Below are 22,191 nucleotides of genomic sequence, written 5' to 3'. Positions count from 1 at the left end.
TTTTTTGGTCTTTCTATGGGGAATTCTTTTCCAATTTAGCTAACAAAAATAAATGTGGTTTTTTTTCTGTCAATTAGTTCGGAAAACTAATTTTTTTTAATTAGGCTACTGAGATTCAAGAAGTGGCACCACTGTGTTAAGATTTTTTTTTTTTTTTTGGTGAAGCAGTTGTTATAGCTCTAACATAAAGAAATTTAAACAAAGTTTTTGATTTGAAGATATGCCCTTTTAAGAAAGTCTTCAACTGCTGGTGTGTCATTTATTTCCATCAGCTGAACTGAAGCATACAATCACTACTATAATTTTCTACCTTCAGATTCCTGTGAGTAAAGCTAACACATTAACTTTCATAAATTCATTTTACAGGCAGGCATGCCTGCCTGTGTATTCTCTGCACCAGTATTCTTTCTGCAGAAGAAATTTCTGTTGTATGCCTTCACACAGTTAAGCCAACAGTGGCCTTCTCACAGTGCAAATAGTCAGATCATATGCTCTTTAAGAAACCAGAGGTGTTAGCCTGGGATGAAGGTGGCTGCTTGCTTTTAAGTTAAAATGAAAACACACATATATGAATTTCATAATTGAATGACATTTCTAAAATTTTGTAACTTTGAAACTTGTTTGGAGTGATACTTTGTAGAGTTGCTTGTTTCCTTTCTTGTAAGTGCTCCACTTCTGTAAACTACTCATTATTCGTTGCCTCCCTAGCAGCCCTACTCTGAAGCTGAGAAGGAAAGTACTGAGGTTGCATTCAGTGGAAAAAGGTTCTCTGTTTCTGCTCTTAGTTTTGCCCTGCTTGATGTACTAGAGCAAATAGGTTATGTTTTATTTTCAGACTCTTTGGTTCTTAAGGGGAAAATGCTTCAAGTTCTGTTGGCCAAGCATATGGTGTTTAACCTTTCTGGGCCAAGTTGTTGTAGAATCATTTGTCTATCGTACTTAGCATGATAGATAAGGCTGGTAAGGTATGTTTGATAAGCCAAAGAGGTGAGGGGTGTGGGTCACAGATTTGAGAGTAGGAAATCTGTAAGCATTTTTAGACTAGATGCTGTCTTTACTTAGCTTGAGTATTTTGACAGGAAGCTTATGAAGAAGGCTCTTCAGTTTTGAACTTTGTTAGTGATTCATACCTGCTTTAAAACGTAGACTTTGAATAGTGTATATGTCAGGTAGGCAGTGCAGCCACACCTAAATGACTTCATTCAGCGCTTTTTATGGAGCTTTGCATTTCTGTTATATTTGCATTTACATATATTTTAGAACGTTTAGAACATTTGAAGGAGAAACCTCTGAGCTTCTCCTTGAAAAATGTTATGTTAACATTATCTGAACAGGAGTCTGTAAGTTGCTGCCTGTCCCCTGTAGCCCCACAGGAGGAGAGTACTTTGAAATGGGACAAGGGTTTCATTGTGAGCCTGTGATCATATTTCAAACAGTCTAGGGCAGCGGAGGTGCAAGGAAGTGTATGTGAGGGTTCCTGCCAAGTTCAGACTCAGTTGTGTGGGCTGGCAGCTGCTGGATGCAGAAGGAGCATGCCTGTAACAGTATCATCCATACCTGCAAGAGAGCTCTCTGCTGCTCTGACTGGGATTGAGTGTTTAAAATGTCTTCAGCCAGAAAAATGCTGTGCAATGGTAGAATGTGCATCTTTGTACGTTCTTTGTTCTTTTTTTTGCTTGCTCTTTGTTTGTTTGTTTCTATAGTGTTCTCAATTTTTGGTCTTTAGTTTTGACTGTTTTTCTTCTCCCTGACAGTACATACCACACATGGTTGTGGAATTCCCTCACACTTTCCCCCTGCGTTCTTTCAGTATTGTTTTCCTCTTTTTTCCCTCACCTCTTCCATAAGTGATGCACCATACATTGAACAATATGATCAGTCATTGTGCAAGTTTAGCAATGGTGCATGATTCTCTTGGGCAAGAAAATGGAGTGTGTTACAGACCTAGGAGATGGTCATATGTGTTATTCCCTCCTGATTCCTTAGCGTAAAGAGCAACTCTTAGATCCTGTGCTGGATAGCAAGTCCTCGTCTTTATCTGTTGGATGTTGCTTTACATGTGTAATTGGACTGAGAGAGATGGAAGGACAGTATTATTTTGGAAGTAGGGAAAGAGTTGCTATTTTCTGAGGAAGCAGCTCCTACTAAATTTTTGTTTTGCTCCTTGACTGGTCACACACACACACACACATCCTTCCCCTCCCCCACTCCCTATCAGCTATTTATTGAACCATAACGTTGCTTTTATGAATATCTGCTTTTTGTCATGGAAAAAGTGAACTTTGCCTCTGTCAATGAGTTTCAAAGCTAGCATTACTTCTTTCGGAGCTCTGAATACATTTAGATTGTTTCAGCAGGAAGGATACTTAAATCATTAAACTGAACTTTAAAACCTCAGGTAGGTTGATGAATTTTCTTCTTAAATTAAGGAAATTTACCTGTCCTCCTCCCCTCCCCTCTGAAGAACCTAGATTTTTTTTCTCACTTGAACCCTCAAGATGAATTGCCTTGCTTTTCAGCATGTCCTTTTCTGCCAGCCTATACACACATGGTAAAATGGATGAATATTTGACATTTACCATGTTAAAACAAAAAGCCAACAAAATTCATGAAAATCTCCAAGAGCTGCATCTTATCCAGGTGGCCTGCTGTTTGAAATATGACTCCTGGTGTGTATTGTACTCTTAGCCCTAGGATTCAGTAATGAGATTGAGTGGTATCTTGCGTGAGCACTTCTGGATGATTGACAGTGAGGTGATGTGAATCATCATTTATCAGGATATTATCATGCCTACCCTTGATAATTTCTCCCTGCTGTCTGGGGAGGTGGTGAAGACAGATAGGACTTTGTGATGTCAAAGTAATTAGTGTGTGTTGGTTTCCAGCTGAACAAACTGGAAACTAATGATCAGGTAAATGAAGATGAAGTGCATTAGTGTAAGGATGAAGGTGCAAGGACCTTGGGGAAGAGCTTATCAAAATTTCATGGGGGTTATTTGAATATCTTACAATTTGTGCAGTTGCAAGCAATATTTTAAACTACTAGAGGATACTTCTGCAACAGTCTATTTACATGTCCTTTGTTGATATCTTTTCTAGTGAGAGGGTCAGCACTAGGGTTAAGGACATTAGACTCTATAGGAATCATAGGAACTCCTTATGATTTTCATAAAATCTGAGTAGTCAATTTCCAGCTAATGGCAGCAATTTTGAGTTAAATGTTAAGGAATTGCAGTGTACACTGAAAAGATTAGCTTCTCCAGAGACTCTTCCCATTTTGAAGTAGGGAGATTAGTATAATGTGGCTATTATATATTTGACTCATGACTGGCTCCTTTCTATATTATTAAAATATTTTAATGTTGCTTGATACCTATGTAAATATCTTTAAAAATGTGGACTTCACCATATAATCTGTGATACTGCAGCAGGCCTTTAATAGGCATGGTAATTTCTTGGTACAAGTTCTGAAGTTTTTATGTATGGATCATTAGTGCAATATTTTTATAACCTGAGAAAACCTTTTGTGTGGGTGTGCACAGCTATGCCAATGTTTCAAATGATGCTTAATGCACAAGACCAGATGAATATAATTGCTATACCACCAGCAAGTGATCTGAGTTAATTTTATCACATGTGATTAGATATTGCTAATTGTAATTAACTGATTGAAAAGCTATCTGCTTTACATGCTTGCTTTTCAATTATTAAAGTGGTAATTTACTCATTGTCACTTATCAGTAAACTTGTATTAACATGCCAGTTTCACGGATGGCTCCATGAATAGCATAACTGTAACTGCAAAGTTTTGTAATTGAAGCTTCATGGCAAATCTATTCTTCTGGCTAATTTTTATGTACACAGCTTTCCTCTTTTTATTTCAGTTGCTTCTTTAGAGGAAGTGAGTGGGCTAGAATCTCAGGCAGGAATTTGTCCGGATTAATATGGCTCATCAGAGACATTATATTTAATTGGAGAGCCTGTGGTATGGTCGCAGGAGGCTGAAGGGAATTATTTAGCATTAGCAATGGCTCGTTTGGGAGTTGTGCACTAATCAAGGAGCTTGTGTGTTAACTGTAGGGATGATGGGAGTTATGACGATTATGACATGTGAGCACATGTCTGAATGAGAACTGGACAGGCAATGAGTTAATCAAGAAATATATTAAATGGCTCCCATGCTGCTTCATTATTACTTGGTAGAGTGTCTGTCAGATTGTGTACTTTACCAAAAATAAAATAAAATCTAATGAATAGGTGTTTTTGCAGGTAAAGTTAATACTAGATTTTTAACAAAGAACCTTTTTTCCCCCCTCTGTTTTTGATGTGCATGTGTGCTTTTAAGTGCTGCGTTGAAAAAGAGTAACTAAATACATAGTCTGAAAAATGCATTTAAACATATGCCTCTCCAGTTTTTTGTGTTTTGTCAAATGGTTGTTTTCAGTAAATACGAATTATTTCCCACTCTCAGCTAGATGTTTTTAACATATTTAAAATTTTACATAATAAATAGCTTGCTAAAATATAAAATTGATTTTCGGTGTTAGCAACTTAGCTTCAAAGAAATAAAATTGCTAATATTTTCCATTATCAGTGTTCTTCAGGCCTCGTAAAGTAAAAAACCAAACCAAATACCCTCTAACTGTTTATATGCCAGGTAGACATATTCTTTGCCCAGCATGGTTAGAGGCATCCATTTCATACCCTCATGAAATTGTCAGTTATGCTGGAAAAATTCATATTTAGAGGACATGGAACTAATAAATTGAGCTCACATTAAAAAAGTTGTGTAAACCCATAAACCAAGTGAATTATATCTGTAGGAACACTTACCCCAGAGGTAGTGGACAGGTGACCATGTGCACTTTTCCTGCTATTGTAAGCACTGCCAAATTTAATACAACTTTCTACCAATCTGTAACCTTCATGTATTAGCTTAATTAGAGCAGTATTGTGGCTAGTACCCAAAGTGTTAACCTGTAGGAGGTTGTTATTGAAATCCATTATCTGTGGAGTCAGTATTAGTGGTCAGCAGCAGCAGAAGTAAAACTGCAAGTAAGACCCTCCCTTGGGTGCTGTGAGCTCAGCAGGTTAAACTGTCAAAGCTTCTTAAAGGATGGATAGTTAAACCCCCTGGAGTTATAGGTAAACCAATCATTTGCTGTCAGCAGGAAATATGACTTTATTTAGCAGGTTGGAGGGGGAAAAAACCCAAACCTAAATGCTAACAGGAAAGAGGATTTAGAAGGAAATATTCTTTAAGTGCATGTGTTGCTGTGCTATGTAGATTCCATGCAACTTTCAAAGTTTGTTTTTTTTTTAAGTCCAGGCTTTTTTAAAACATTCATTTTAAAACATTTAGTCAAAACTAAACGAATTTATTTATACAGATTTGCTCCAGTGACTTATAAAACTATTTATAAGATTGAGTTAATTTATTAAACTTGTGAATATTATCTGTGTCTTGTGAGGAATGCAAAAATTTGTGCCTCTCTTAAATGGAAACAGTTGTTACCTTGCAGAAATAGGTTGTTTCTTTCCTTCAGTGTTGCGTGCCTGTTGCCTATATTGAATGTAATTATCTCTTTTTACCATATGAAATATATTTAACATTGACTAAGTGTGCAATATTTAAGATCTGTTTATATTAAGATATATTTAAATATCTCTTTATAGAATTTATATGTATAAGTCACATGTATTTATGATACTGTAATTAAGCTATTCTGATAGTGGTACTTCCCACATTTTCTAGTTTTTAGTTAGCGTTCAAAGGTGAAGAGTGGGAGCATTTGACTTAGCGCTTAAATTCTTGCCTCAAAAAAGAGGATCCCAGAAGTGATAGCTTCTTGTAGAAGGGGGTGAAGTAGGTGTGGGGGAAGACCTGACACTTTACTATTGTTTAGTTTGTTGGAACAAGATTTGTGCTTAAACTCTTGGTGGGAGGAACTTCATAGTGTCCTGTGAAGAATGCTCTTCTATATACCAAGACCTGTTTCCTCAATATATGCACTGTTTTTAAACTAAATCTGCTTGATATCCTGAAATAATAATGTCTGAGATTAAGGGGATACAGTGGAGACTAAGATTCTACTTGCTATCCCTAAGTTACCTTAAAATTGAAAAGCGTGCATCATAGGAAATAAGTTGGGAGGTGGACACATTATTATGGAAACTACTCAATAATCTAAAAACCCCCAAACAAATCAAGGATTTTTCTAGGGTTATGCTAAAATAAAATTTTTACATTTTGAGATATAGCCATGACAGAACTCTGAGGGTTGTAAAGAAAAGAAAAACCCTTGTTGAAGAAATTTTTGTCAGATGGTCTGGAAAAGGGTGGGATCACATAAAGTCTGGCATTGGCATCTGTGGGTTGTCCAGTTTTGGTATTAACTGTGTGAAAATTGTATTTGAACAGTGCTGGTTTTCTTGTCTGTTCCTGCCTGTTTGTTAGGCTGTGCGTAGTCCTTACAGACTTGATGAGCCAGCCACTTGTCTGTACAGTCATTTTCAGATTTACCAGATACCCACTGCTTCACTTCATGTATGGGTAATATGTTTGGCATTGTAGAATATAGACATACAAGTTCTCTTTAAGGATGGAATGGAGGTTACTATTGTGGTCTGTTGATCAATAGATGCCTTTTCTAAAAGCATTACACCATAAGATGAAACTGAGAAATACATTTTATACCTAGTTCAGTTTTTTTTTGTAAGCAAAGATAACCTTGTGCCATGTCTAGCAGTCATCTCGAACTATTAATCTTGTAACTTAGTTCTGCTGAACTGCACTTTATTTTTTTTGTTGGATGTCCTTGACCCTGCTGGCTGTTAGCTACTTTGGTACCCCTTTACTGGATGTATTTTTTTTACACGTAATTCTTTATGTACTTGACATTGGGGTCTTCTGTCATTATTTTTATCTAGCACTACACAAAATCTGCTTGAACTTTCTTTGACTACAGGGTTGCAAACACTGACAGACTGTTTTTTAAAATCTAAGTTAGGGCTAAGAGTTAGTGGTGGGTTGACTGTTTTGTAACAAATGCTACTCTGTGCTTTCTTACTGTGTTTGTAATGTGATCAAGTGACTGTCAAACAGATGGCATAGAAACAACGACACTTTTGGCATGGGCAGATTTCTAAAAGTCATATTTTTTTAAAAAGGTAAGCCTGTACTGAAAAACTACTGAACAAGTAGATTTTATGGGACTTCTGGCTTACTGTGTTCTGTGAGTTCCCACAGCAAGCATGCTTGGTGCTTTTTCTCCATTACACTGTTTTTATAGTCTTCATCTTGACATCCGCATCTTGAAATCTCAGAGCTGACTCATCTTTCAAAAGAAGACTTTTGAGGGTAAAAAAAACTTAGGATGGGTTTTATATGGAGGACTATCTTATTCAAAGTTATCCTGTAATGAATAATAATACATTGGCAGAGAATTAATTTTCTTGTAGAACTAACAATTTTATTGAAGAACTAACAAAGCATAATTTTTAGAACTCTGAATGTTTACATTAGTGGAATTTTGAAGGAAAAATGTGCTACTTTTATGAATGTTATGTAATAACCTATTATTAAGTACCAGTATTTAATAAGGCATTTTAAATTATTTAATTTCACTTAAAACATAATCTTATGCTGGCCATGATGATAATTTTAAGGTTTTATGACTTAATTTTTATTTATTGTAGGTACCGCTTTAGTACTTAGCCTCAGTGGTAAAACCCCTCTCGCTGGGTACCCAGAAGTGGTCAAGGGGTCTGTGTATGTACATGTATACATACACACATGTGCATATACATTTTCTATTGTACATGCATATATTGCATAGACATAAGGAAAATTTTTGTTTTAGAAAACCTGCACTGGAAGTTTCTCACCTTTCTGTGAGTGAAGGCATTCTGTATTCACTCACAAACTGTTTTTTCTGGTATTTTCTTTGAATTATTTGGCATTTTAGAACTGGTTTCTTATTATGTCTGAATTTCTGTAAGTCTGAAGTACTTCTGAAAGGACTGTTTGGGCTCTCTTGTCCCCTCTCATTCGTTCACTGTACTGGATCTGATGATCATGTGGCTGGGAAGATGGTTTAACTTGCTGATCTGAAAAAGTTTAGCCTTCCCTCCCCTTAGATTACTTTTCCACTGGGTCTGTTCAGTTCATTGATCTGTCTCAGCAGCATTGTAATTGCTACGGCTGAGTGTGGAGGAGAGTTTAAGGGTGGAATCCTCCTGTGAGTGGCATCTTGTGTGTGCCTAAAGTGAGGCATATTATAAAACTTAATGCAAGTCTCAATATATTGTTCATTTTGGGCCTGAAGTTAGTCCCCACATTGGGAAGAACGTAATTCACTGTAGGGCCTGCATCTTTTGTTTCTGATTTTTTTTTTTTTAATCTTCCAGCTACTGATTCAGAATATGTTGCCTTTAGCTGATGTCCATGCTTCCCTTCTCACCTTTCGTCTAAATACTGTTGCGTAGCTGAAATGCCAGGTAGCTGTGAATTCACCTTGCTGTTGCTGTGAGCTGTTCTCTCAACCATGGAACTAGTTTCAGGGATCCCTGAGTTTACTGCTGTCTTTGGATGCTGGAAGTAATTTCTGCAACCTGTCATCTGCAGACTTCATCTGAATGGCTGTTTCCTGTGTTCATCCATCTGAAAGAGGAGCTCCATACGAATTAAGCTGAAAATGGTGGATAAGAGCATGCTACCAATGCATACTGTGTTGCTTTGTAATGTGCCTCAGTTTAAGCTACTTTCTCTGAATCCCAGATGTCTTGTAGGATATCTAGCTCAGTTAACAGCTAAATCTCTACTATAGGAAGTTCTGTAGTTGACTGCCCTTGCTACCATGAGATACTGTTTCCTAGACCTGTCTAAATAGTAGCTTTCCTGTTTCCCAGGTGTCTTACCCCTATAGAGAGCAAAACGAAGCATGCTTGGTGAGCTTGTTTTTGGGAGAGGCAGGAAGAAGAAACAGCATGAGAAAAATGTGTCCTATTGCTTTGCTAATGTGCTTAGAAGCTGAGATTCTATTAGGGGAAGGCTGACATGTGGGTGCAGATGTGTTTGAAATGCAGGGAGGCTACTAAAAACACTAGGGCATCACTATTTTGTTAACATCACAAAAAACTTATTTCTTTTTCTAAAACACTTAAAGGTACAGAATCATGTATACTCCAAAGAGGAAACTCTTGCATCCAGACAGTATAGTGGACTGCTCTAAATAAATCTGATGAATTGCTCAACTCTTGCAACTCTTCCTTTGGTAAACAGATTTAAATGTCTTCCCAAATTGTTAGTGTATGCTCTGAAGTAAAATTCTGTTACTCCTGGAGACTTGGTCTAGATAACGTGCTCCAAAATAAAAACAGTTGGCAGATGTATGAGTGCAGTTGCTAGCTTGCAGATTGTTTCTTCACAGCACCCCAGACATCAGCAAAAGTTGTGTTGAGTGGCTGTGCTGCCTCTAATCTTCACTTGGGTGAAGTAGCTTGCTAGCTGCCCCACTAAAGGGAGACACGAGTGGAAAGAGACAAGGGAAATGCTTTTCCTGCAAGATTGTGGCAAATGTTTTGTTGATGCAATGACTTGGAGTTAGAGGATAGGACATTCTGGTTTTCCCCTCCTGATTCCTCAACCTGTGTTAATTCTTCAGTTCATCCAAAGGTAGACTAGTAAACAAGATGACTATTGATCTACTTTTTCAGTGATTCTACCAAAGAAAGACTGATTGTTCCTGAATGGTGTTGATTAAAACATGTGGAAGGTTGCAATACAAACTAACCATTTAATTCTGCTAAATTTTCAATAGCAAACTTGTGTACTTGTTTCTAGTCTTTGCTGTGTTGGAGGGTAAAAAACAGGAAGTACTTGTAACAAAATTGGTGGAGAAGCTTTCTTTTCCCCCGTTGTTCTAGAAGGTGCTTCACTGAAATTACTTGTCAAAGAATAAGCATATGGGAAAAGACCTTAGGAGCCAAAGCCATTCTGGAAGACTCTTCTCTAGATTCTTATCTGTAATGTCTTCTTCAGTACTCAGGAGGCATTCTCTTGTTTGCCGCAGCAAGCAGAGCACAGTTTGAGTATCACTTCATGACAGCCTTAATGTGGTCTCCTTTTCACAGTAGGGGTGATCAGGTCTCTAGGTACAGTGGGGAATCCTTTCCAGTTTATGAGGCAAGTAAAATTGTGTCTTATTAGCAGCCAATGAATTTCCAGACCTTTGTTCATGGGAGAGACAATTTTGAGATTATTTTCTCTTTTTTTAAAGGTTATAAAAATAAATCAGTGTTTATAAGTGAGAGTGCAAACAGATGAAAATCTTGATGCGTGTTGAAAAGTGCATTCTCTTAGTCTTGGTTAGAAATGCAGTCTTCCTCACCTGGTTTATGTTGCTTGTCTTTTAAAGACTGTTCAGTTCAATCTGGATCCATTCATTTTAATTTTAGTTGAAATTGGTGGATTTTTGAGGCCCCTAGTTAATGAGGCTATTGCTATCTTCAGGTTTTGACCAGCTGGCAAACTTGAAGGGCAAGACAGGGAAGTAAAGGAAAGGGGGTTATTTTTTTTTTTTACATTTATTGTTCTCAGCTGGTGTCCACCAGTCAGGGATCTAATCCCACAGATGCTAATGGATGGGCTGTTTTGAGGGTCATTGTAGACTTGGAGGGGATTGTAAGTAAATACCCTTCACCAAAACGTGTTTGAAGACCACTGAAGAATTGTTTTACATAGGCCTTGCATAACTGTTTGTGGGCCATCAAATTAAAATGTTTTAAAATAGGCTTGCAGAGAAATCTACTTTTGCCGACTCTGTAGATTGGCTTGTTTATTTGCATAAATTTTTATTTAGGTTTTTGAAATGCTGAGTAAAAAGAAATATGGAAAATGTGGGATAGTTATGCTATTTATGCCTTTCACAGTTCTGTTTTTCATGTGCTATAGAAATGTTTCCATTATTTTATTTTAAGGTTAAATGCTGTAATGGTGTGGCAGTATTTCTTTGTAGACAGCACTTTAAAGGCTGTGTGAATACTGCACACTGTGTGCTCAGACTTATTGTATTATTCCTGTGTGTATTTTAGTGTGAAGCTGCTAAAGACACTTAAGTCGTATGAAAAATGTGTTTTTGCGAACCAGTAAATTTGAACCTTTTTTGCATCCATTTGATTTTTTTTGAACTCAAGGCTGTTAAATGTCACAGGTTTTTTGTTCTGTTTTGTCTGTCTCTTTTGGCAGTGGTACTGGCAAGATTTGAGGTGGTTGCATTTTTTTTAGCTACCTTACAAAGGATTTACTCATTAGCCCTATTTTATGGGTTGAGCTAATTGTCATTTGTCTTGCTGAGCGTATTATGCAGTTTGGGCCAATTAAGTGAATCCACTTACACCAACGGATGTTGTTCCAATGTGTAATATTGATTTGAGCTATAAAAGGAGAATGACTTGTTTGATTAGATTTCTTTGTCTAAACAATGCTCGATCTGATCTAGTATACCAAGCAAAAGTGTTCTCTTCATTGAGGTTTTTTTAATTGCTCCTTAGGTTTGATCAGCTGTAAATGCATCCATAAGAGTTGACCTATAATATAAATTCTAAAGCAGTACAAAAGATTTAGGGGGGAAATGCAGCTTGCAACTCAGTGTAACTGTCTCTGCTGAGTGAATATCAACCTGTATTGAGATCTGGGGATGTGTAGGCTGACCCACCCTGAAAAACTGGAACACTTGGGAATCCCAGACGTTTACCTCCTTGGAGATGGAGAAGGGGAGTGAGTGTGTGTGTGTGTGTATGTGTTAATTAGGCATTTACACTGAAGTACATTACATCTGTCACATGATAAGCCTCAGAAACTGCTGAAGTGTATAAAACCTGTGGAAAATAGGCAGGTGGTATTAAGCACTCTGTTAGGAAATGCATATAGATGTATTTTTCTTTGTTAGCTCTCAAAGTCGGCCTTTACTTTTTCGAATTAGTAAATGAGAATCACTGTGAAACAAATTGAGAAGAAAAACAGTTTTGTCATGAACCAGGTCCACATGAAGGTAACAAACTCTGGAGCTGCTGAATAATTGTCGTACTAGGGATCTTTAAATTATCTTGGTGTCTTTGATTGTTTGTATATTCATACGCACTAAAACTAAGTGGTTAGATTGCATATGCATTGCATATGAATGTGGTTTAGTTCCTTGTCTTAAAATAATTTTTAGTATATTCTATATCCATACTGAGAAAACTTTTCTATGTTTCAGTGTTGAGAGGCATGCATATTTAATATGCATTGTAAATAATATAGATTTCAACTAGTGATCTGCAGCAGCTGAGTGACTCCTGAAGAAGGTTACCTTGATTCTGCTGTGTGAAACAGAACATCTCTAGGAGACCTACATATATTTTAGGTATATAGTTATTAATTTTGATATCTTGAAATCATGATTATTTGATATACAGTTTTAATTACAGGGATAATAAATTAAAAATATGGCTAGGCAAGAGAGCGTGTTGCTGTCAAATGAATATATGTGCTACTCCAGGGTAAAGGAGAGCTAACATAAGCGAGGTAATTTGGGTACTTACAAGCTCTAGTTCCATGCAGCCCTACTAAATTGGGTTATCTCCTGCAAAGCAGATATTGACTATTTTTGTGGTGCTTATATACAAAACTTTGGGTTATGGACATATTTGTATTTGGGGTTGTGGTGGCAAGCCCTGGCACCAACCTTGGTTTATAAATCCTCCTGAAATACTGAAATATGATGTAGAAGGATCTCCAAAACAAATTACTGCTCCTGTTATTACCTCTTACTGCACTCTGAACCCTGAGAGCTGCTGCAGCCTGGAGCAGTGTTTGGAACCAGTCCAAGCCAAAAATGACTGACTAGTCAGCCCTGATAAACTCCTTGCTTTACTTTCCTATTTGCTGGAAAGGTAGTGAAGAAACACGAAGCTGTTCCTGTGTAAAGATCTGGCAGGATTTGCTGATTTAGGTGCCTTGCCATGAAGGTGGCTCCTGGACCTAAACTAGCTTTGGAACCAGTGGCCATTTCCGTGCAGTTTGCTTCTGAATTAATAAGCCTGTTGGACTTGAGCTAGTTTTTGTGGTCAGGAAAACTGATGCAGTAAAATAGTTGTAGTACTTCAAATTGTTTCCAGTTGACTTTGTACCTTAATCCAAAAATAGTTACATGACGTAATAGTATTCATTCTGATGTTCTTCAATGGCTGCTCTTTGTACTAGTAGGACTGTGTTGGTGTCTGTGTGTGGGTGTGGAGTTTCTCTCTTAATACCTAAAAGTAGCTAACTGTGTTAAGTTAGTTCTTGTCTGTAAGGAAGCTTTTGGTTTTGTAAAACATACATGCTTAATTAAGCTTAATCTTGAATGACTTTGTTTAGACATGTAAACCACATTGGAATTCAAAACAACTGAAAGCATATAAATTGATCGTGAATATAAAGGTATCCAGGGCCATGCTGTTTCTTGAACTTAGAGCTGTAAGAAGGATGACAGGCTGGTCTTGATAGCATTTGGTCAAAATAGATTGCTGACTTAGTTGCGGAGGTGTACTTACGAGAAAACGTTAAAATCCTACTGCGTGATTGTCTGTGCTAGTTCTTAGGATTTTTTGTTTTGGTTTTGCTCTGTTTATAGTGCCAGGCTAATGCTGTAGTGGTAAAACAAAACTGTTGTGACTTTACAGAAGCAATAATTCAAATGTGAAATGTGCGGCAATTCCAGGACATTATGTGAACTCTCGTATACTTGAGTATATAGCAAATTCAGAAGCTATTTAAGAGATGCCTCCAGAAAGAAACTTTGGATTAGGTGGCAAGTTAATGTTCCTTTCTGGGATTAACTTTTGCAAAATGCAGAAAAAGTCACTAAAACAGAAGAAAAAATGCTTAATAAGGACTCTTGTCCTTTTGATACGTGTTTATTATATTTACCTGACTACATACTTCTCATTGTGTTGTTCAAAATACTGTCTGACTATTGCTTGTCAGTGTTTCTAGATAATTTTTTTTCTGGCCTTACTTTTTCTGAATGAGCCAATAGTGTATGCAGGCCACTTTACTTCTTACTAGTTTGTCATACTTGACAGCCTTCACGTTACTTACAAATTAAATTCCTTTTCACAAAGAATGAAATTTCATGTTTATAAACCAAAAATATTTTGTTTCTCATATGCTAATACTCATCTTCTAAAAGAACACCCTTTTTAGACAATGTATTTTCAGTTTCAAATGCTGAAGATGATATCAAACAGTTCATAAAATAGCTTTTAAAATTGATAAGCATTGGAAATGTCAAATTGTCATTCCAAACAAGTCTTACTGACATAGCTAATAATCTTACACAGTTTAGGCAATGGCATACTTTCTTAAATACACACTGAAAGGGAGCTTACAACAAGCAGAATGAGATAAAACTGGTTGTTTGGTTTCTTGGTTGTGTGTATTTTACTACAAAGAAAGTATTCTGAACTCTGAAAGCATGTTAAAGACCCATCTAATTAAACTTTCATAACTTTTCTTAAAGTTAAGTGTGCATGTAAGTTGTATGTGGACTTTTAACTTCAAATCTAGTTATTTTATTTTTCCTGGTAAAATGTTGGAAATGTTTGTCCCTTTTGTATTTAACTAAAAGTATTTGGCAAATGCATATAAATAAGTATACAATGAATTAGGAATCAAACATGAGCCTGCTTAAATAATTCTCAAGATTTTCTGGTTCGTGTGTAGCGATATTGAACTCTTTAGTCATAGGCTTTAATTTGTGCATGGTGCTGACCTGATGCTGTGCAGGGACACTCATTGCATCCCTTCATTCAATTCACTCTAATTATCCCCAACTTCCTGGGGAGCCTGCTTAGAACTGGTCATGAATGTTTGTTATTAAGTATTAAGATATTAGACTACCCTGGTTACATGTAACAAAGTAGTTTTTGTCTGAATTTACATATAGATGATCAGTATAGGAAGCTGAAATTATATTTCTCATGATTTTATTTAATCAAATTAAAAATAATATATTGGAATAATAAAACATTTTGACAGTGACTTAAGCTCAGAGTTAAATGAAATGAGATTTATTGTGCAAGTACTTGTACGTCAGTGTTGGTAATTTCAGTGTGCATTTTAGAGGGGTTATGGTATGTAAATTATCTTTGAAACAATCAGACTTGTGTGCATATAACTGGGTGATGGTAATTATTTTTGCTGGGAGCATCTGTTAATGCAGAATATTGCCTCTTCAGGTTCATGTGAAAATGGCGGATGAATCTGTCTGTGTTGGCCCAGCTCCCACCAGCAAAAGCTACCTCAACATGGATGCCATCATGGAAGTCATTAGGAAAACCAGGGCCCAAGCTGTGAGTCTGAATGAGTCTATCTGCTGCAGCTGTTTCATATATAGAAAGCAGAAAAGCCGGAGTTTGTATTTTTTTTTTTTTTAAAGGTGTTGGGGGGGGAAGTGATTGAATATGCTATTCCAGTTAGTTCATGTCACATGAGTTAAATGTGTCTGAAATCGCTACTGGAAATCAAAGGCTTTGTAGCATCTGGCAGCACTGGTCGCTGATCCTGCAGGTGGCTGCTGGATTCAGCTTTCACACCAGGGAGCAGCTTCAGTTCATTTCCAAATTTGCTGGGGGAAAAAAAAAAAATCCCAATTAGTTTTAAGCGCTAACCCTTTATATGCCATAATGGCTTTTTTGAATGTTTTACAAAGTGTGTCCAGAAAGGCTTTTGCCTAAACTTAGTATGAATTACTTTCTATGTTATATAAATGTTATTTGAAGGATGGTAAGGTAAATAGTGCATCCTGTAATTGTTTTTGGTTCACAATGTTTATAAAATGCACATGAGCTTGTGTGTAAATGTGGGCTAGTCTGCCTTTCTTCTTCCAAATTGGCCAGAGATTCAAAGCTTAGCAGGAATCAGTTGGAAAAACTAATATGTAGTTGTGTTCACATGCCTAATGTTCTTTGTTCTGTCAGTGAAATAAATGTATTATTCAGAGCTACTCTACACAGAGCATTTATTAAAGTAAAATTTGTGTATATATGAGCAACACTAATTACCCTGGAACAGTTTGATCAGCATTGTAACTTCTTTCAAAGATGATGTTTTGGTATGGTACTTTCAGGGGCCAAAAACTTTCCTATAAAGAAAAAAATATTATCTTTCCTTTGAGTTTCTGAATCTGGAACTCTGAATCTGGAACTGAATACTGGCTCTTTTTAAAAGAGGGGAATAAAAGGGCTTATACTTTATCTATCAAAGTATTAGATCAAGAACCTTATGTGAATCGTGAGAAGTAAAATGAAAATTTTTCCTGTGTGCATCTCAAGTAATTACACCGGGTCTACATTGGGATGCACGTAACAAACCAGGATGCTTCACTTAGGCAGCTGAAGACCCTGTACTGTGCTCTCCAGCAAGGGTCGCTAGAGGTTGGAGTGACCTGTTACTGTGGACCTATGCACCACTGTTGTGGTCAGTGCTGGAAATATTTTGGGATTAGGAGTACTTTATGGTGGTTATTGAGAAGAGCATGGATGAGCATACATGTGGAAATCTGCAATGGAGCTAAAAATTTAGACAGAGAGCAGATCATCAAAGTTCATTGCTCTTCAAACAGCCCCTTTCTCCCTAGAAATGCTAGCTCAACAGCTTGACTTAGGATAGATAAATCAGTGTGTTAAGACAGTTTCTTTAAGGTATTCGACCTATTGAAATGCTTAGTGATCTACTTCACCTTCCCCAGTATCTGAAAAGGTGCTGACAAGTTTGGTGTCTGGTTTCAGAACTCAATCAGCTTGAATTTTTTTTTTTTTTTTGTCTTCCAAGGTACACCCAGGATATGGATTTCTTTCAGAAAATAAGGAATTTGCTAGACGTTTGGTAAGTTATTTCTATTTGCTTAGCTGTGACTGCTGCACTAGGTGGCATATATTCATTCCAAGGTATCTGAGGAATCGAGATAACTTAGATCTAAAAGATACCATAAGGTAGGAGATTTCAGTATGCTTTCTGTGCATGTGGACTTCTTGCACTGTGAGGGTGTAATTGCAACCTGTGTTTTCTTTTGGGAAAAGAGGAGATGCCTGTTTGTAAGAACCTTATCCAGGATGTAAGAACCTTTTGGCATTTTCACTTATGCCTGTACTGTTTATGAGGCTGCTCTGCAAAACTGGGTCACTGAAATCATCTAGGTTAAAAGTATGTGGTTTTAAGTGATCATTTTGGTGATTCATAGCACAGCTGGTGAACAGCTGTATCAGCAGCCCTGAGAAGGTGCTGAACTGCACTTCAGGATGGGAATAGAAAGCTGTTTAAAAACTGGCTTCTCTGCTGGTGGTATTTTATCGTGGAGCTGCATTCTCTGAAAGGGCCAAAGAGCAAAGAGGGTGCTGTTTTCACTTCATGTCTGAATTTATAAAAATTACTGTTAAAAACCTCTTTACTTCAGTAGGGTTTTTGTATATCACAAACTGATATATGACCTTTTTACTGATTTGATTTTTTTTTCCCCAAAGCTTTCATGCAGCTGCTTATAAATTTGAGCATTGCTAGGAGAAAGTTACATGCACAATGTTTGAACAAAGTCCTGAGTGGATACTGTATGTGTAGTCACTGCAGACCTTGTGTTATTATCTACTGGTTTTGCTCAGAATAAGGACAAGCACATATTACATTGAAGTTTACATTGCACTACCAACTTTGTTACAGAGTAAATGAAGCATATAGCTGAAGAAACATCTTGTTTTACAGGCAGCAAGATAAATTTGCTTCTGGTTTTGAGAATGATTTGTACCTTTTTGATTCAGGGTAAAAAACTTAGATGAAGAATGTGATTCTAAAGTGATAGCTCTTTCACCTTCAGCATTTGTGGAACAGGTCTTGTTTCCGCATATCTTCCTTAACCATGTCTCTTTTGGCTTGAGTTCTATCTGTAATACAGATCCTTACTATTTAGTTGATTATTTGGTGTTAGAGAACACCACCTGCTTATTAAGGAGACTACTGGAGAATGAAATCCAAAAATTCTCATACTTCATAATTGCTGGCATTTTTTTTTTTAAAGCCCCTAGATAAAAACAAGTGCAGATTCTATGTGATGCTGAATAATCCTGCCAGGTGCTGGTAATGTTTAAATTGAAAGGAATTCTAAACACTTGGTGTTTGCCAGGATTTACCGAATCTGGGGTAATCTCTTACATGTTATTTTCATGCAGTTTAGCACCTTTCTTTTATCACTGTTCTGCTTCACGTACCAGAAGCTCTTCTACAGGGAAGATTCCTGGCTTAATTTATAACAAACTCTGTTCTCACTGGATTAGACCAGCAGGATAACTGGCTTTAGTTGGCAGTTCCTGCTTTTTAATAACAAAAAAGTTAATGAAACAGAAGTGCTTGCATATGCTATTTTGCATTTTATTTTACTGCCAAACTTTGAAATTTGGTAGTTATTACTCTGAACTGGGCGCATATCCTAATAGTGTGGTTGTTATTTGGTGATGTGACAGTCTGGAACACTTTTTTTGGGCAGAATTAAGAAGAAATGGAGGAAGTACAAACATTCCTGTGGATCCCCTGCCCCTTTCTATTTCTCATCTTTTCACTCGGAATTTAGGAACAGTTTCTGGACAATTTCCTGAAATAATGTGGTGACTAGAAACATGTTTGAGTTTGGGTTGGTGCTACAGTCTCAAAATAGCTTTAATTATGTTTCAGAAACCTGGTGTGTTCAGTTCTCTAAAAATATACTAAAACAAGGTAATGCTACTTTGCTTTCTGAAATGCACTATTTAAAGTCTCAACTAAGACATAATCATGCTTCCCTTGTTTTCAGTGGCTCTAGAAGATCAAACCCCTAGTGGGAACTGGTGAAGTGATCTGTCTTTTTATCACTCGGGCTGCTTATATTTTTTCGAGACACCCTGATTAATATAGTTAGGAAGAAAACTTACTTGCTGTTTCTTTATTAAAGAAGTAAGAAATGTTTTCAAGCTGTTGTGAAGTTGAAGATGTTTTCATTCTGTTTTCTTTTTCCCTCTCCCTTTCTTTGCACATATACTATTTTGTTCTTCTGTACTGAAAGTACTGTTTGAACTTGTGAAACCTGGGCTTATTTCCTGGTGTACACCTGTACTTCTAAACCAAACTACTTAAATGCAGAAACCAGGAAATACAGTAAACTTTCTAAACTTGCCAATTTATGTGTAAGAGCAGTAATGAGCTCAAAGCAAAGCTTTGCCTTCAATTAACACATGGAGGGTCAGTTCACATGTAATCCCACTTGTGTGATTTGAACAAAAGCGTGTCTTTATGTTCATTATTATCTGAATGATTTGTGGAATAGCATACAGCTATAGGCAGTACTTTTGAAGAATTTGGATGGATACATTTAGAGTATTGAAAATTGCTGGTTTTTATTGTTTTCTTCTTTATCAAAAAAAGCAGTCAGTGGATGAATATCTGACTTGTTCACTGTGATCCAGTAAAAAAGTTGGTGCATTCAGTTCCCTCTTCATGTGTATCTATTTTGGTTGCTATTGATGGCTGACAGAAAAGAGATCTGTGGCATTTATATTGAGTAAGACTGTCAAAGATTTCATAAACATTAAGATAAATTTCTTGAGGATTGGTATTTGAACATGGAATCTTGTGATGAACTTACGTAATGCTCATAACACTATTATGCAGAATGACAAAATATGGATTTCTGCAAGTGTTTCTTAGAATCAGTGCTTAGGTTGATACTTGTAGTTTATGCATGCAAATGTATTTTCATGTAAGTAATTTCTGTCCTTCAAGGAGTAATTGCATAATATTCAATATTGTCATAAATGTAAAGGTGAAGCTAAAATCTTTTGCTACGCTGAAAAAAAAAAAGAGCCAGTATCTTTTGCCAGTATCTTTTGGGAGTGCTGAGTCAGGTCTCTTCACCTATTGAATAGTTTGGGATTGGCCCATGGTCACAGTGACTCTTATTTCCTTTTTTCTTTTTTTTTAATCTGGGTGAGGAAGAATATGGGGGAGATAAGAGTGAGAGAAAGGAAGTGTGTAACTGTGTTACACAGTCATTATTTCAGAGTCAGTGCTGCTTCTTATGGTCTAGCTGATGTTAGCAGCAAGTAGTTGAGGTTATTTATGTTCGTGCTTCCTTGTAATGATTACAAACATGAACCATGATCCACGGTGACTCCGTGTGTCAGTTGGTCACAATGGGATCAGTTTTCTTTTTAATTAAATGAAAAACGCAAATGAATTTCACTTTCCCAACTGCCATGAAAGTCTCTTGGGAAGCAACTGTTCAAAACAAAACAAACAGAAAATCAGCTAAATTATTCCTTTGCAAAGTCTATGAAAAATACCAGTTTTCAAGATCGTAAATCTTCAGAGTATTTTAGTGTCTTGGACGCATGTATATGATAGAGTTCCTGCTTTCATAAAAGGTGGTGTGGTGTATTTTCTCCAAGAAAATGATTTAATATGTGCATAGAACAATCTCAAAATGATAAGAGTTAAAGCTATAAATGTGACCTTTATCTGGAATATTCTTTTTTGAATGCAGGCTTGACAATATTCTGATATTCTGTTTCTTGACAAAAAAATAACCAGCTACTACCCCCAAAATCTGCTCCTTGCAATAGAAGCCATAAATATGGTGGGACAAAAGGATTCAATTTTGGAATAAGATATGAACCTCCTTGGTGTTCTGAGTGGTACCTGGTTTTATATGTCTTTTGTGCCCTTTTAGCAACTACTGCTTGGTGTGACTAAGGGGACAACAAAGCAGACAGTGCTGTTTCTCTTTACCTTTGAAGCTAGATTAACATTCTTGGTGGAATTAAAAATCCCAACCATGTATTGTCTGAAATAAATGGTCAGACAATGTATATGGAAATGGTTGATCACATGTTTGTAAATGGCTGCTAAGTTTGAGAAGGAAAAGGTAAGCCAAATAGCAATTTGTCATCTTCTGTAAGGGTACATGTGTCTGATCTGTGAAGAGCTTTGTGCAAGTGGATCTACAACATATGCACATCTAATTATGGGGGTCTCAGGATCGTTTCTTTACAATTGTTGTGCGTGGCTGTTATTTGTGAGCAAATTGTGAAGTTCCCTTATCACTTAAGAGTAAGCCTTTATTTTTAACTTGTATTTTTTAAAGCTACCTATTTTCTTAAGTTGGCTTGGGTTGAAAGCTTTAGCATGTGTAACTGTCCTTAGAAAAAATGCAAACACAAAACCTCTTGATTTAAATAGCAATGTCCAGTAACTTGAGGCTGCTGGTGGATAAACTGTGGGCTCATATGACTTCTGGAATAATTTAATGCTGTGCATGTGATTAGAGAAGATATTGGAGAGATTTTTGCGTATCTGGACTATTGTAAGTCATTTGATATTTCCCATGAGATGCCTTTCAACAGCAGCACTTTGGCTTGACACACTTATTAGGGTGTGTGGTTCTGCAAATGAATGGATTTATGGACTTCTAATTTGTAAAAATTCTTTTTCTTGACATGCAGTGTTACTGCAATAGCACTTATTTCCAGGTTTACAGAATCCTTCGTGTTTCTTCTGAAATGCTTTGTTCTGTCCTCTTTTTTCCCCACTGTTGCTATGTCTGGTTGTGAGAATAAAAACTTATTACTTGTTTTCCTCAATTGCAATTCTGTTAACAACCATATATGCTTGTGTTTTTCCTCACTGCAATAACAGAAGGCTTGAGAGTGTAATGCTATGTAATTTTTTTTTTTTATATAGGTAATACTTTGAGATTGGAAGGGACCTCTGGAGGTCATCTGGTCCAACACCTCTGCTCAAGCAGGGATGCTCAGGACTGGTTACCAGGGCCATGTCTTGAAGGCTTTTGACTGTCTCCTAGGATGGAGACTCCACAACCTCCCTGGGCAACTGTATTTGGCCACCCTCACAGTCAAAAATGTGTTTCCAGATGTTCAGAGGGAACCTCCTGTGTTTCAGCTTTTGCTTGTTGCCTCTGATTCTGTCACTGGACACCACTAAGCAGAGCCTCGCTCTGTCCTGTTTGCACTCTTCCTTCAGGTATTTGTATTCAGGTACATTGAGCTCCCCGTGAGCCTTCTTCAGGCTGAACAGTCCCAGCTCTCTCAGCCTTTCCTCATAGGAGAGTTGCTCAAACAAAAAAAAAT

The 22,191-nt window shown here is 36.9% G+C and overlaps 1 protein-coding gene across 1 annotated transcript in view; it reads left to right on the top strand.

Annotated features, from left to right (window-relative positions):
• PCCA (propionyl-CoA carboxylase subunit alpha) overlaps positions 1-22,191 on the top strand; it is a 277,386-nt gene that overhangs the window by 24,499 nt on the left and 230,696 nt on the right. Inside the window, exons 5-6 of the mRNA XM_032677799.1 lie at positions 15,265-15,378; positions 16,859-16,912. Of these exons, the coding sequence (XP_032533690.1) occupies positions 15,265-15,378; positions 16,859-16,912 (168 nt within the window). The remainder of the gene's footprint in view (positions 1-15,264; positions 15,379-16,858; positions 16,913-22,191) is intronic.

This window comes from Chiroxiphia lanceolata, chromosome 2, assembly GCF_009829145.1.
Source record: "Chiroxiphia lanceolata isolate bChiLan1 chromosome 2, bChiLan1.pri, whole genome shotgun sequence".
In the NCBI taxonomy this organism is placed as follows: Eukaryota; Metazoa; Chordata; class Aves; order Passeriformes; family Pipridae; genus Chiroxiphia; species Chiroxiphia lanceolata.
The sequence above is the reverse complement of the archived record's forward strand: the minus strand, read 5'-3'. Positions and strand labels throughout refer to the sequence as shown.